The sequence below is a fragment of the Salmo salar genome, chromosome ssa09, assembly GCF_905237065.1.
Source record: "Salmo salar chromosome ssa09, Ssal_v3.1, whole genome shotgun sequence".
NCBI lineage: Eukaryota > Metazoa > Chordata > Actinopteri > Salmoniformes > Salmonidae > Salmo > Salmo salar.
Window position 1 is genome coordinate 89123476 of NC_059450.1, and position 15000 is coordinate 89138475.

Consider the following 15000-nt stretch of genomic DNA (forward strand, 5'->3'; position numbering starts at 1 on the left):
CGAACATGGCCAAGATGTTCAAATGTTCATAGATGACCAGCAGGGTCAGATAATAATAATCACAATGGTTGTCGAGGGTGCAACAGGTCAGCACCACAGGAGTAAATGTCAGTTACTACACCTACTGTCTCTAGAGAGTTTAAAACAACAGGTCTGGGACAAGGTAGAAAGTCCGGTGAACAGGTCAGGGTTCCATAGCCGCAGGCAGAACAGTTGAAACTGGAGCAGCATCACGACCAGGTGGACTTGGGACAGAAAGGAGTAATCAGGCCAGTTAGTCCTGTGGAATGGTCCTAGTGACCAGGTCATCCTAAAGAAAGAGAGAGAGAGAGAGAGAGAGAGAGAGAGAGAGAGAGAGAGAGGGGGGGGGGGAAATAGAGAGAGAGAATTAGAGAGAGCATACTTAAATTCACACAGGACACCGGATAAGACAGGATAAATACTCTAGATATAACAGACTAACCCTCGCCCACGACACATAAACTATTGCAGCATAAATATTGGAGGCTGAGACAGGAGGGGTCAGGCGAAACTGTGGCCCCATCCGACAATACCCCCAGACAGGGCCAAACAGGCAGGATATAACCCCACTCACTTTGCCAAAGCATAGCCCCCACACCACTAGAGGGATATCTTCAATCACCAACTTACTATCCTGAGACCGAGTATAGCCCACGAAGATCTCTCCCACGGCACGAACCCGTGGGGGGGGCGCCAACCTGGACAGGAAGATCAACTAGCCATTTCATACCGGTTACAGTTATCCAGACAAACAGACAGATGGACAGACCACACCAAGCTCCAACTGGCAGTGGAGAGATCATCCTGGTTGGTTTATGTGATTGATAATGGGCTAGTAATAACATAGGTAATTGAGTATTCAAATAGGGAGGTGTTCTTCATGCTTGGCATTGCAGTGTATTCTGACTTTTTTCTCAGGCTAGTGCTGTTATTAGGGGTTTTTCCTCTGTTGGTCTTCCATATACTGGCAAACAGTGTTGGTATTTTACAAGATTGATGACAAGGCCTTTGGGAAATATTGTCCAGCATGCTACTGCCCCCCCCCTCTCTCTCTCTCTCTCTCTCTCTCTCTCTCTCTCTCTCTCTCTCTCTCTCTCTCTCTCTCTCTCTCTCTCTCTCTCTCTCTCTCTCTCTCTCTCTCTCTCTCTCTCTCCCTCCTTTAGTTATTTCACTTCCCTTCCTCTAACGAGTGTGAGTCCCAGCAAAGACAGGCAGTTGGTTGACTTGGCAGGCTCTCTCTCTCCATCTCTTTCCCTCTCCTTCTTTAATCCCTACCTCCCTCTCGCTCTTGTTCTCTCTCTCTCTTTCCCTAAAAATAAAAACAAATAAAAATGTTATCACTCTCTCTATTTCCCTCCCTCTTTTTCACAGTTAGCTCATTGGACCACATTACCTTCCCAGTTGATCCATGTTTCCTGCCAGGGCCAGCAGTTGGTCCATGTTTCCTGCCAGGGCCAGCAGTTGGTCCATGTTTCCTGCCAGGGCCAGCAGTTGATCCATGTTTCCTGCCAGGGCCAGCAGTTGGTCCATGTTTCCTGCCAGGGCCAGCAGTTGGTCCATGTTTCCTGCCAGGGCCAGCAGTTGGTCCATGTTTCCTGCCAGGGCCAGCAGTTGGTTCATGTTTCCTGCCAGGGCCAGCAGTTGGTCCATGTTTCCTGCCAGGGCCAGCAGTTGGTCCATGTTTTCTGCCAGGGCCAGCAGTTGATCCATGTTTCCTGCCAGGGCCAGCAGTTGGTCCATGTTTCCTGCCAGGGCCAGCAGTTGATCCATGTTTCCTGCCAGGGCCAGCAGTTGATCCATGTTTCCTGCCAGGGACAGCTATAGGTCATGGACTTGGGCAGGATTCTCTTTGTTTGGTAGAAGACTGCATTTCAACAAATCCTTTTTCAGTGACTATACATAAACACACATACACACACACACACACACGCGCACACACACCACACACACACACACACACACACACACACACACACACACACACACACACACACACACACACACACACACACACACACACACACACACACACACACACACACACACACACACACACACACACACTGGTGGGAGTGCCCTGCAGCTGTGAGGAGTGAGTGAGGAAGTGTGTGTATCTAGTAGGAGGTGTATCAATAACAAATAGTGTCTTTGTGTTTCACTGCTAAGGCGCCCTGGTTCAGGAACTCAATCTGTTTCACTGCTGAGGTGCCCTGATTCAGGAACTCAATCTGTTTCACTGCTGAGGTGCCCTGGTTCAGGAACTAAATCTGTTTCACTGCTGAGGTGCCCTGGTTCAGGAACTCAATCTGTTTCACTGCTGAGGTGCCCTGGTTCAGGAACTCAATCTGTTTCACTACTGAGGTGCCCTGGTTCAGGAACTAAATCTGTTTCACTGCTGAGGTGCCCTGGTTCAGGAACTCAATCTGTTTCACTGCTGAGGTGCCCTGGTTCAGGAACTAAATCTGTTTCACTGCTGAGGTGCCCTGGTTCAGGAACTAAATCTGTTTCACTGCTAAGGTGCCCTGGTTCAGGAACTCAATCTGTTTCACTGCTGAGGTGCCCTGGTTCAGGAACTAAATCTGTTTCACTGCTGAGGTGCCCTGGTTCAGGAACTCAATCTGTTTCACTACTGAGGTGCCCTGGTCCAGGAACTAAATCTGTTTCACTACTGAGGTGCCCTGGTTCAGGAACAAAATCTGTTTCACTGCTGAGGTGCCCTGGTTCAGGAACTCAATCTGTTTCACTACTGAGGTGCCCTGGTTCAGGAACTCAATCTGTTTCACTGCTAAGGTGCCCTGGTTCAGGAACTCAATCTGTTTCACTGCTGAGGTGCCCTGGTTCAGGAACTAAATCTGTTTCACTGCTGAGGTGCCCTGGTTCAGGAACTCAATCTGTTTCACTACTGAGGTGCCCTGGTTCAGGAACTAAATCTGTTTCACTGCTGAGGTGCCCTGGTTCAGGAACTCAATCTGTTTCACTACTGAGGTGCCCTGGTTCAGGAACTCAATCTGTTTCAATACTGAGGTGCCCTGGTTCAGGAATAAAATCTGTTTCACTGCTGAGGTGCCCTAGTTCAGGAACTCAATCTGTTTCACTACTGAGGTGCCCTGGTTCAGGAACTAAATCTGTTTCACTACTGAGGTGCCCTGGTTCAGGAACTCAATCTGTTTCACTGCTGAGGTGCCCTAGTTCAGGAACTCAATCTGTTTCACTGCTGAGGTGCCCTGGTTCAGGAACTCAATCTGTTTCACTGCTGAGGTGCCCTAGTTCAGGAACTTAATCTGTTTCACTGCTGAGGTGCCCTAGTTCAGGAACTCAATCTGTTTCACTGCTGAGGTGCCCTGGTTCAGGAACTCAATCTGTTTCACTACTGAGGTGCCCTGGTTCAGGAACTAAATCTGTTTCACTGCTGAGGTGCCCTGGTTCAGGAACTCAATCTGTTTTACTGCTGAGGTGCCCTGGTTCAGGAACTCAATCTGTTTCACTACTGAGGTGCCCTGGTTCAGGAACTCAATCTGTTTCACTACTGAGGTGCCCTGGTTCAGGAACTAAATCTGTTTCACTGCTGAGGTGCCCTCGTTCAGGAACTCAATCTGTTTCACTGCTGAGGTGCCCTAGTTCAAGAACTCAATCTGTTTCACTGCTGACGTGCCCTGGTTCAGGAACTCAATCTGTTTCACTGCTGAGGTGCCCTAGTTCAGGAACTTAATCTGTTTCACTGCTGAGGTGCCCTAGTTCAGGAACTCAATCTGTTTCACTGCTGAGGTGCCCTAGTTCAAGAACTCAATCTGTTTCACTGCTGACGTGCCCTGGTTCAGGAACTCAATCTGTTTCACTGCTGAGGTGCCCTAGTTCAGGAACTTAATCTGTTTCACTGCTGAGGTGCCCTGGTTCAGGAACTCAATCTGTTTCACTGCTGAGGTGCCCTGGTTCAGGAACTCAATCTGTTTCACTACTGAGGTGCCCTGGTTCAGGAACTCAATCTGTTTCACTACTGAGGTGCCCTGGTTCAGGAACTAAATCTGTTTCACTGCTGAGATGCCCTGGTTCAGGAACTCAATCTGTTTCACTGCTGAGGTGCTCTGGTTCAGGAACTCAATCTGTTTCACTGCTGAGGTGCCCTGGTTCAGGAACTCAATCTGTTTCACTACTGAGGTGCCCTGGTTCAGGAACTAAATCTGTTTCACTACTGAGGTGCCCTGGTTCAGGAACTCAATCTGTTTCACTGCTGATGTGCCCTAGTTCAGGAACTCAATCTGTTTCACTGCTGAGGTGCCCTGGTTCAGGAACTCAATCTGTTTCACTGCTGAGGTGCCCTAGTTCAGGAACTTAATCTGTTTCACTGCTGAGGTGCCCTAGTTCAGGAACTCAATCTGTTTCACTGCTGAGGTTCCCTGGTTCAGGAACTCCATCTGTTTCACTGCTGAGGTGCCCTGGTTCAGGAACTCAATCTGTTTCACTACTGAGGTGCCCTGGTTCAGGAAATCCATCTGTTTCACTGCTGAGGTGCCCTGGTTCAGGAACTCAATCTGTTTCACTACTGAGGTGCCCTGGTTCAGGAACTCAATCTGTTTCACTACTGAGGAGCCCTGGTTCAGGAACTAAATCTGTTTCACTGCTGAGGTGCCCTGGTTCAGGAACTCAATCTGTTTCACTGCTGAGGTGCCCTGGTTCAGGAACTCAATCTGTTTCACTACTGAGGTGCCCTGGTTCAGGAACTCAATCTGTTTCACTGCTGAGGTGCCCTGGTTCAGGAACTCAATCTGTTTCACTGCTGAGGTGCCCTGGTTCAGGAACTCAATCTGTTTCACTGCTGAGGTGCCCTAGTTCAGGAAATCAATCTGTTTCACTGCTGAGGTGCCCTAGTTCAGGAACTCAATCTGTTTCACTACTGAGGTGCCCTGGTTCAGGAACTCAATCTGTTTCACTACTGAGGTGCCCTGGTTCAGGAACTAAATCTGTTTCACTGCTGAGGTGCCCTGGTTCAGGAACTCAATCTGTTTCACTGCTGAGGTGCCCTGGTTCAGGAACTCAATCTGTTTCACTACTGAGGTGCCCTGGTTCAGGAACTAAATCTGTTTCACTACTGAGGTGCCCTGGTTCAGGAACTCAATCTGTTTAACTGCTGAGTTGCCCTGGTTCAGGAACTCAATCTGTTTCACTGCTGAGGTGCCCTCGTTCAGGAACTAAATCTGTTTCACTGCTGAGGTGCCCTGGTTCAGGAACTCAATCTGTTTCACTGCTGAGGTGCCCTGGTTCAGGAACTCAATCTGTTTCACTGCTGAGGTGCCCTGGTTCAGGAACTCAATCTGTTTCACTGCTGAGGTGCCCTGGTTCAGGAACTCAATCTGTTTCACTGCTGAGGTGCCCTGGTTCAGGAACTCAATCTGTTTCACTGCTGAGGTGCCCTGGTTCAGGAACTCAATCTGTTTCACTGCTGAGGTGCCCTGGTTCAGGAACTAAATCTGTTTCACTACTGAGGTGCCCTGGTTCAGGAACTAAATCTGTTTCACTGCTGAGGTGCCCTGGTTCAGGAACTCAATCTGTTTCACTGCTGAGGTGCCCTGGTTCAGGAACTCAATCTGTTTCTCTACTGAGGTGCCCTGGTTCAGGAACTCAATCTGTTTCACTACTGAGGTGCCCTGGTTCAGGAACTAAATCTGTTTCACTGCTGAGGTGCCCTGGTTCAGGAACTCAATCTGTTTCACTGCTGAGGTGCCCTGGTTCAGGAACTAAATCTGTTTCACTGCTGAGGTGCCCTGGTTCAGGAACTCAATCTGTTTCACTACTGAGGTGCCCTGGTTCAGGAACTCAATCTGTTTCACTACTGAGGTGCCCTGGTTCAGGAACTAAATCTGTTTCACTACTGAGGTGCCCTGGTTCAGGAACTCAATCTGTTTCACTGCTGAGGTGCCCTGGTTCAGGAACTAAATCGGTTTCACTACTGAGGTGCCCTGGTTCAGGAACTCAATCTGTTTCACTGCTGAGGTGCCCTGGTTCAGGAACTCAATCTGTTTCACTGCTGAGGTGCCCTGGTTCAGGAACTCAATCTGTTTCACTGCTGAGGTGCCCTAGTTCAGGAAATCAATCTGTTTCACTGCTGAGGTGCCCTAGTTCAGGAACTCAATCTGTTTCACTACTGAGGTGCCCTGGTTCAGGAACTCAATCTGTTTCACTACTGAGGTGCCCTGGTTCAGGAACTAAATCTGTTTCACTGCTGAGGTGCCCTAGTTCAGGAACTCAATCTGTTTCACTGCTGAGGTGCCCTGGTTCAGGAACTCAATCTGTTTCACTGCTGAGGTGCCCTGGGTCAGGAACTCAATCTGTTTCACTGCTGAGGTGCCCTGGTTCAGGAACTCAATCTGTTTCACTGCTGAGGTGCCCTGGTTCAGGAACTAAATCTGTTTCACTGCTGAGGTGCCCTGGTTCAGGAACTCAATCTGTTTCACTGCTGAGGTGCCCTGGTTCAGGAACTCAATCTGTTTCACTGCTGAGGTGCCCTGGTTCAGGAACTCAATCTGTTTCACTGCTGAGGTGCCCTGGTTCAGGAACATAATCTGTTTCACTGCTGAGGTGCCCTGGTTCAGGAACTCAATCTGTTTCACTGCTGAGGTGCCCTGGTTCAGGAACTCAATCTGTTTCACTGCTGAGGTGCCCTGGTTCAGGAACTCGTGTTCCTATGGCCCCGTCCGACTATACCCCCGGACAGGCCAACCAGGCAGGATATAACCCCACCCACTTTGCCAAAGCACAGCCCCCGTACCACTAGAGGGATATCAACAGACCACCAACTTACTACCCTGAGACAAGGCTGAGTATAGCCCACGAAGATCTCCCCCACGGCACATACACGAGGGGCGCGCCAACCCGGACAGGAAGATCATGTCAGAGACTCAACCCACTCAACTGACGCAAACCTCCTAGGGACAGCATGGAAGAGCACCAGCAAGCCAGTGATTCAGCCCCCGTAGTAGGGTTAGAGGCAGAAAATCCCAGTGGAGAGAGGGGAACCGGCCAGGCAGAGACAGCAAGGGTGGTTCGTCTCTCCAGTGCTTTTCCATTCACCTTCACATCCCTGGGACAGACTACACTCAATCATCGGATCTACTGAAGAGATGAGTCTTCAATAAAGACTTAAAGGTTGAGACCGAGTCTGCGTCTCTCACATGGATAGGCAGACCATTCCATAAAAATGGAGCTCAATAGGAGAAAGCCCTGCCTCCAGCTGTTTGCTTAGAAATTCTAGGGACATCCTGTGGTGAATTTAGTCTCAGTGCTGGATATCTCACAGGCTGCGTCCCAAATGGCTATCTTTTTCCTTTTAACCAGGACCCATAGGACTCTGTTCAGAAATAGTACACTATGTTTAACCAGGACCCATAGGACTCTGTTCAGAAATAGTGCACTATGTTTAACCAGGACCCATAGGACTCTGTTCAGAAGTAGTGCACTACATAAGGGATATTTTGCCATTTGGGACACAGCGAGAGTAATCTTTATATAATTAAGCAATACGGCCCGAGGAGGTGTGGTATATGGCCAATATACCACGGCTAAGGGCTGTTCTTATGCACCACACAAAGCACCGTGCCTGGACACAGCACTTAGTCGTGGTTTATTGGCCATATACCACAAACCCCTGAGGTGCCTTATTGCTATTATAAACAGTTTACTTAATGTAATAAGAGCATAAAAATAAATGTTTTGTCATATCCATGGTATACGGTCTGATATACGACGGCTGTCAGCCAATCAGCATTCAGGGATCAAACCAACCATTTTATAATCCCCAATGGCAACCAGAGAAAACTGACCGGCCGTGTGTGTGTGAGTGTTTGTGTCTTTTGTGTGTCTGAACAGTGTTGCTCCCTAACTGAAGACAGTGTTTTCTGATGTGGGCCCTCCTCTGGGCTTACCAACCTACAGCCAGGCAAATATCATATCTATCTGCAGAGAACAACTGGTCAGAGAGTGTGGGCATGCGTCTGTGGGCATGTGTCTGTGGGCATGCGTCTGTGGGCATGCGTGTGTGGGCATGCGTCTGTGGACATGCGTCTGTGGACATGCGTCTGTGGGCATGCGTCTGTGGGCATGCGTCTGTGGGCATGCGTGTGTGTGTGGGCATGCGTCTGTGGGCATGCGTCTGTGGACATGCGTCTGTGGGCATGCGTCTGTGGGTATGCGTCTGTGGGCATGCGTCTGTGGACATGCGTCTGTGGGCATGCGTCTGTGGGCATGCGTCTGTGGGCATGCGTCTGTGGGCATGCGTCTGTGGGCATGCGTGTGTGTGTGGGCATGCGTGTGTGTGTGGGCATGCGTGTGTGTGTGGGCATGCGTCTGTGGGCATGCGTCTGTGGGCATGCGTCTGTGGGTATGCGTCTGTGGGCATGCGTCTGTGGACATGCGTCTGTGGGCATGCGTCTGTGGGCATGCGTCTGTGGGCATGCGTGTGTGTGTGGGCATGCGTCTGTGGGCATGCATCTGTGGGCATGCGTCTGTGGGCATGCGTCTGTGGGCATGCATCTGTGGGCATGCGTCTGTGGGCATGCGTGTGTGTGTGGGCATGCGTGCGTGTGTGGGCATCCGGTTCTCTTCCATCTTAATGAAACATGGATATCCTCACACACTGTCTGAGTAGCTGGCATATCAAATCAGTTCAGGCACAGCACGCCTATTTACTCCACTGTGTGGGAGGAGAGGGGGAGAGATGTCTTGGCCTAGACCACTCTTTCTCAGAGAGAGAGAGAGAGAGAGAGAGAGAGAGAGAGAGAGAGAGAGAGAGAGAGAGAGAGAGAGAGAGAGAGAGAGAGAGAGAGAGAGAGAGAGAGAGAGAGAACCTATTGCCCTTTATGGTTCTGGGGTCCGCTCACCAACCAAGAATTCACAAAATGGGACAAACACCAAATTGAGACTCTGCATGCAAAAATATCCTCAGTGTACAACGTAAAATATCAAATAATGCATGCAGAGCAGAATTAGACCGATACCTGCTAATTATTAAAATCCAGAAAAGAGGCGTTCAATTCTACCAACACCTAAAAGGAAGCGATTTATAAACCTTCCATAACAAAGCCATCACCTACAGAGAGATGAACCTGGAGAAGAGTCCCCAAAGCAAGCTGGTCCTAGGGCTCTGTTCACAAACACAAACAGACCCCACAGAGCCCCAGGGACACATTGGAACGAATTAACAAAAAACAGAGCAAACTAGAATGCTATTTGGCCCTAAACAGAGAGTACACAGTGGCAGAATACCTGACCACTGTGACTGACCCAAACTTAAGGAAAGCTTTGACTATGTACAGACTCAATGAGCATAGCCTTGCTATTGAGAAAGGCCGCCATAGGCAGACCTGGCTCTCAAGAGAAGACAGGCTATGTGCACACTGCCCACAAAATGAGGTGGAAACTGAGCTGCACTTCCTAACCTCCTGCCAAATGTACGACCATATTAGAGTCACATATTTCCCTCAGATTACACAGATCCACAAAGAATTTGAATACAAACACGATTTTGATAAACTCCCATATCTACTGGGTGAAATACCACAGTGTGACATCACAGCAGCAAGGTTTGTGACCTGTTGCCTCAAGAAAAGGTAAAATAATGAAGAACAAACACCACTGTAAATACAACCCATATTAATGTTTATTTATTTTCCCTTTTGTACTTGAACTATTTGCACATAATATGACATTTGAAATGTCTTTATTATTTTGGAACTTTTGTGAGTGTAATGTTTACTGTTCTTTTTGTATTATTGTTTAATTCACTTTTGTTTATTATCTATTTCACTTGCTTTGGCAATGTTAACATATGCTTCCCTTGCCAATAAAGCCATTATATTGAAAATTGAAATGTAATTGAAATTGAATTGAGACAGAGAGAGAGAGAAGTAGAGAAAGAGATGGACCAGAGAGAGAGAGAGAGAAGTAGAGAAAGAGATGGACCAGAGAGAGAGAGAGAGAAGTAGAGAAAGAGATGGACCAGAGAGAGAAGTAGAGAAAGAGATGGACCAGAGAGAGAGAGAGAGAGAGAGAGAGAGAGAGAAGTAGAGAAAGAGATGGACCAGAGAGAGAGAGAGAGAAGTAGAGAAAGAGATGGACCGAGAGAGAGAGAGAGAGAGAGAGAGAGAGAAGTAGAGAAAGAGATGGACCAGAGAGAGAGAGAGAAGTAGAGAAAGAGATGGACCAGAGAGAGAGAGAGAGAAGTAGAGAAAGAGATGGACCAGAGAAAGAGAGAGAGAGAGAGAGAGAGAGAGAGAAGTAGAGAAAGAGATGGACCAGAGAGAGAGAGAGAGAAGTAGAGAAAGAGATGGACCAGAGAGAGAGAGAGAAGTAGAGAAAGAGATGGACCAGAGAGAGAGAGAGAGAGAGAGAGAGAGAGAGAAGTAGAGAAAGAGATGGACCAGAGAGAGAGAGAGAAGTAGAGAAAGAGATGGACCAGAGAGAGAGAGAGAGAGAGAGAGAGAGAAGTAGAGAAAGAGATGGACCAGAGAGAGAGAGAGCTGGGGTAGGGCTGTAAATTGAGCTCATGGTTAGTCTAGGTCACTGTGTCTGTAGGTTCAGGCTCTATATGATTCACGATCACACAGACACACACACAGACACACATGCACACATACACACACAAACACACACACAGTTCACAGACCTGCTCTCAGGAGCATAAACTTGCTCGCAGAGCTTAAGGTTTATTTTCACTCTGTTCTGAAAACAGGGAGCGGTCTAGTCACATACCAACATCTGAATTATATACTCCTAAAAAGCTGACTGGGCTTTATAAACACTTTGATGTTATGTATCTACGTATTGGATGTATGTAAGTGCAGTACTGGGTTCCCCCTACCCCTGAGGGAGACAGAGAGATGGGGGAGAGACAAAGACAGAGAAAAGGGGGGAGACAGGGATGAGGGGAGATAGAGATGGACCCGAGAGAGAGTGAGAGTGGGATGCATGGGTATGCGTACATGTCTATATTTGTTGACAGAAACAGAAAGTTGTTTAGTCTGGTCGATTGACCTCTGTCCTCTCCCTCCCTGACCAGTAACTTCTGACCTCTGTCCTCTCCCTCCCTGACCAGTAACTTCTGACCTCTAACCTCTAACCTCCAACCCGTTCCTTAGCGATGGATGTCCTGGTGACGGAGCTCAACGTTCTGCTGAAGCTGCTAGACAACGAGACTCTGAGCTCTCCTACTGAGGAGAAGAAGACCTCTGTTAGGAACCTGCTGAAACAACTACAGCCCACAGGTAGGAGACTACAGACAGACAACTACAGCCCACAGGTAGGAGACTACAGACAGACAACTACAGCCCACAGGTAGGAGACTACAGACAGACAACTACAGCCCACAGGTAGGAGACTAGACAGACAGCTACAGCCCACAGGTAGGAGACTACAGACAGACAACTACAGCCCACAGGTAGGAGACTACAGACAGACAACTACAGCCCACAGGTGGGAGACTACAGACAGACAACTACAGCCCACAGGTAGGAGACTACAGACAGACAACTACAGCCCACAGGTAGGAGACTACAGACAGACAACTACAGCCCACAGGTAGGAGACTACAGACAGACAACTACAGCCCACAGGTAGGAGACTACAGACAGACAGCTACAGCCCACAGGTAGGAGACAAACAGAGGTATAGACCAGACCTGGATGCAAATTCTATTTGAAATCCTTCAAATACTTTTTAGCTTTTGCTTTAGTCTGCCAGAGTGCCAGAAGGAAGGGGTTTGTACAGGCAAACTCATTCAAGCACAGATGCTTGAATTTATTTTATTATTTTATTTTATTTAACCTTCATTTAACAAGGCAAGTCGAAATGATTTCAAATAGTAATTGAACCCAGGTCTGGTATAGACAGCGATAGACAGATAGGAACAGACAGACAGTAAACAGAGACATCACAGATAAAGTGAAATCAAACAATATAATATCTTTACGTGTGTTTATACAGTATGTTTTGTTTCCATCTTTCCCCCAGTGACAGGACCAGACTACTTGTACATGAACAGGTCAGTCTACAGACACGGCACCAGTTTTGTGGAATCCCTCTTCGAGACCTTTGGTGAGTTTGGTCCTTGGAGCGATACTAACTTTATTTGAACAACCAGGGCATTAATAAAGGAGAAGTTAAAGATTTTACAACAGTTTCTCATGGCCCATTTTCAGGGTGAGCAACTGCCTAACTTCAAGTTGTAAAATCCTGAATTTCCCTTTAACTGTCTTCTACCTCTCTGTCCAGACTGTGACCTGGGGGAGCTGAAAGACATGACAGAGGACCAGAAACAGAAGCAGGACACACACACTGACACACACACTGACACACACACTGACACACACACTGACACATACACTGACACACACACACACACACACACTGACACACACACAGACACACACACAGACACACACAGAGACGACACGATACCCTCAAAACAGGTGACCTACACATTATACACATTCACTGTTCCTGTGTGTTCATACATGTGTTTGTATGTGTGTCTATGAATCTGAAGTACTGTATATCAATCCTAGTAACGATTGAATCGTTCCCCTCAACAACAATGACCCTCTGGAATTAAATCATAGCTGGCCCATGTGCAGCATAAGCTGTGATATCACCCTGTACATAAAGGGGTGGGGGGATGACGGAGGTATGGCAGTAAGAGAGGATGACAGAGAGATATGGCAGTAAGAAAGATTTGAACAGGACAGACAAGACAGATGGTTCTGGAGGGTAGCGCTGTCTCTCTCTTGCTCTCTCTCTCTCACTCTCTCTCCTTCAGTCCCTCTCTCTCTCTCTTTCTCTCTGCAGCTGCAGGGCAGTTATAACAAGTCCCTCTATCTGTCAGTCAGTGTCTGTACATCAGTCTCCTCTGATACCTGCTACAGTTCCCCACTGAACTATTACCAGTTAGTGAGAGAGAAGGAGGAGGGGGAGAGAGAGAGAGAGAGAGAGAGAGAGAGAGAGAGACAGGGGGGTTGGACCAAGGGAGAGAAAGAGAGAGAAGGAGGTGCGGTGAGAAAGACAATAGAGAGTGAGAGACAGACAGACAGACAGACAGACAGACAGACAGACAGACAGACAGACAGACAGACAGACAGACAGACAGACAGACAGACAGACAGACAGACAGACAGACAGACAGACAGACAGACAGAGAAGAAGAGAGACAGAGAGAGAGAGAGAGAGGGAGGGAGGGAGGGAGGGAGGGAGGGAGGGAGGGAGGGAGGGAGGGAGGGAGGGAGGGAGGGAGGGAGGGAGGGAGGGAGGGAGGGAGGGAGGGAGGGATAAATAAAGAGACAGACAGTGATTGGCAGGGGATTTTCTGTACGCACATGCTTGTCACTGTTGATATATCATCGGGACTTGATGATCCCCATAGTGCTCTCTATCTAACTGATTCCCAAAAGTTCTGTTGATCCTCCATAGTGTTAGATGATCCTCCATAGTGTTAGATGATCCCCCATAGTGTTGCTGATCCTCCATAGTGTTACATGATCCTCCATAGTGTTAGATGATCCCCCATAGTGTTAGATGATCCTCCATAGTGTTCGATGATCCTCCATAGTGTTAGATGATCCTCCATAGTGTTAGATGATCCCCCATAGTGTTGCTGATCCTCCATAGTGTTAGATGATCCCCCATAGTGTTAGATGATCCCCCATAGTGTTGCTGATCCTCCATAGTGTTAGATGATCCTCCATAGTGTTAGATGATCCCCCATAGTGTTGCTGATCCTCCATAGTGTTAGATGATCCTCCATAGTGTTAGATGATCCCCCATAGTGTTAGATGATCCTCCATAGTGTTCGATGATCCTCCATAGTGTTAGATGATCCTCCATAGTGTTAGATGATCCTCCATAGTGTTGCTGATCCCCCATAGTGTTAGATGATCCCCCATAGTGTTGCTGATCCTCCATAGTGTTAGATGATCCTCCATAGTGTTAGATGATCCTCCATAGTGTTGCTGATCCTCCATAGTGTTAGATGATCCTCCATAGTGTTCGATGATCCTCCATAGTGTTAGATGATCCTCCATAGTGTTAGATGATCCCCCATAGTGTTGCTGATCCTCCATAGTATTAGATGATCCTCCATAGTGTTAGATGATCCCCCATAGTGTTGCTGATCCTCCATAGTGTTAGATGATCCTCCATAGTGTTAGATGATCCCCCCATAGTGTTGCTGATCCTCCAGAGTTTTAGATGATCCTCCATAGTGTTAGATGATCCCCCATAGTGTTAGATGATCCTCCATAGTGTTCGATGATCCTCCATAGTGTTAGATGATCCTCCATAGTGTTAGATGATCCTCCATAGTGTTAGATGATCCTCCATAGTGTTGCTGATCCTCCATAGTGTTAGATGATCCTCCATAGTGTTCGATGATCCTCCATAGTGTTAGATGATCCCCCATAGTGTTGCTGATCCTCCATAGTGTTAGATGATCCTCCATAGTGTTAGATGATCCCCCATAGTGTTGCTGATCCTCCATAGTGTTAGATGATCCCCCATAGTGTTAGATGATCCCCCATAGTGTTGCTGATCCTCCATAGTGTTAGATGATCCTCCATAGTGTTAGATGATCCCCCATAGTGTTGCTGATCCTCCATAGTGTTAGATGATCCTCCATAGTGTTAGATGATCCCCCATAGTGTTAGATGATCCTCCATAGTGTTCGATGATCCTCCATAGTGTTAGATGATCCTCCATAGTGTTAGATGATCCTCCATAGTGTTGCTGATCCTCCATAGTGTTAGATGATCCTCCATAGTGTTCGATGATCCTCCATAGTGTTAGATGATCCTCCATAGTGTTAGATGATCCTCCATAGTGTTAAATGATCCCCCATAGTGTTGCTGATCCTCCATAGTGTTAGATGATCCTCCATAGTGTTAGATGATCCCCCATAGTGTTGCTGATCCTCCATAGTGTTAGATGATCCCCCATAGTGTTAGA

At 47.8% G+C, this 15000-nt stretch overlaps 1 protein-coding gene across 3 annotated transcripts in view; it reads left to right on the forward strand.

Moving 5' to 3' along the window:
• LOC106612125 (actin filament-associated protein 1-like 1) overlaps positions 1-15000 on the forward strand; it is a 63777-nt gene that overhangs the window by 25807 nt on the left and 22970 nt on the right. For 2 of the 3 annotated variants that reach the window (XM_045724183.1, XM_045724182.1), the window contains exons 2-4: positions 11148-11273; positions 12019-12102; positions 12280-12476. In XM_045724183.1, the coding sequence (XP_045580139.1) occupies positions 11148-11273; positions 12019-12102; positions 12280-12476 (407 nt within the window). Of the gene's footprint in view, positions 1-11147; positions 11274-12018; positions 12103-12279; positions 12477-15000 lie in introns of those variants that run through there. The other variant, XM_045724184.1, reaches the window with a different exon arrangement.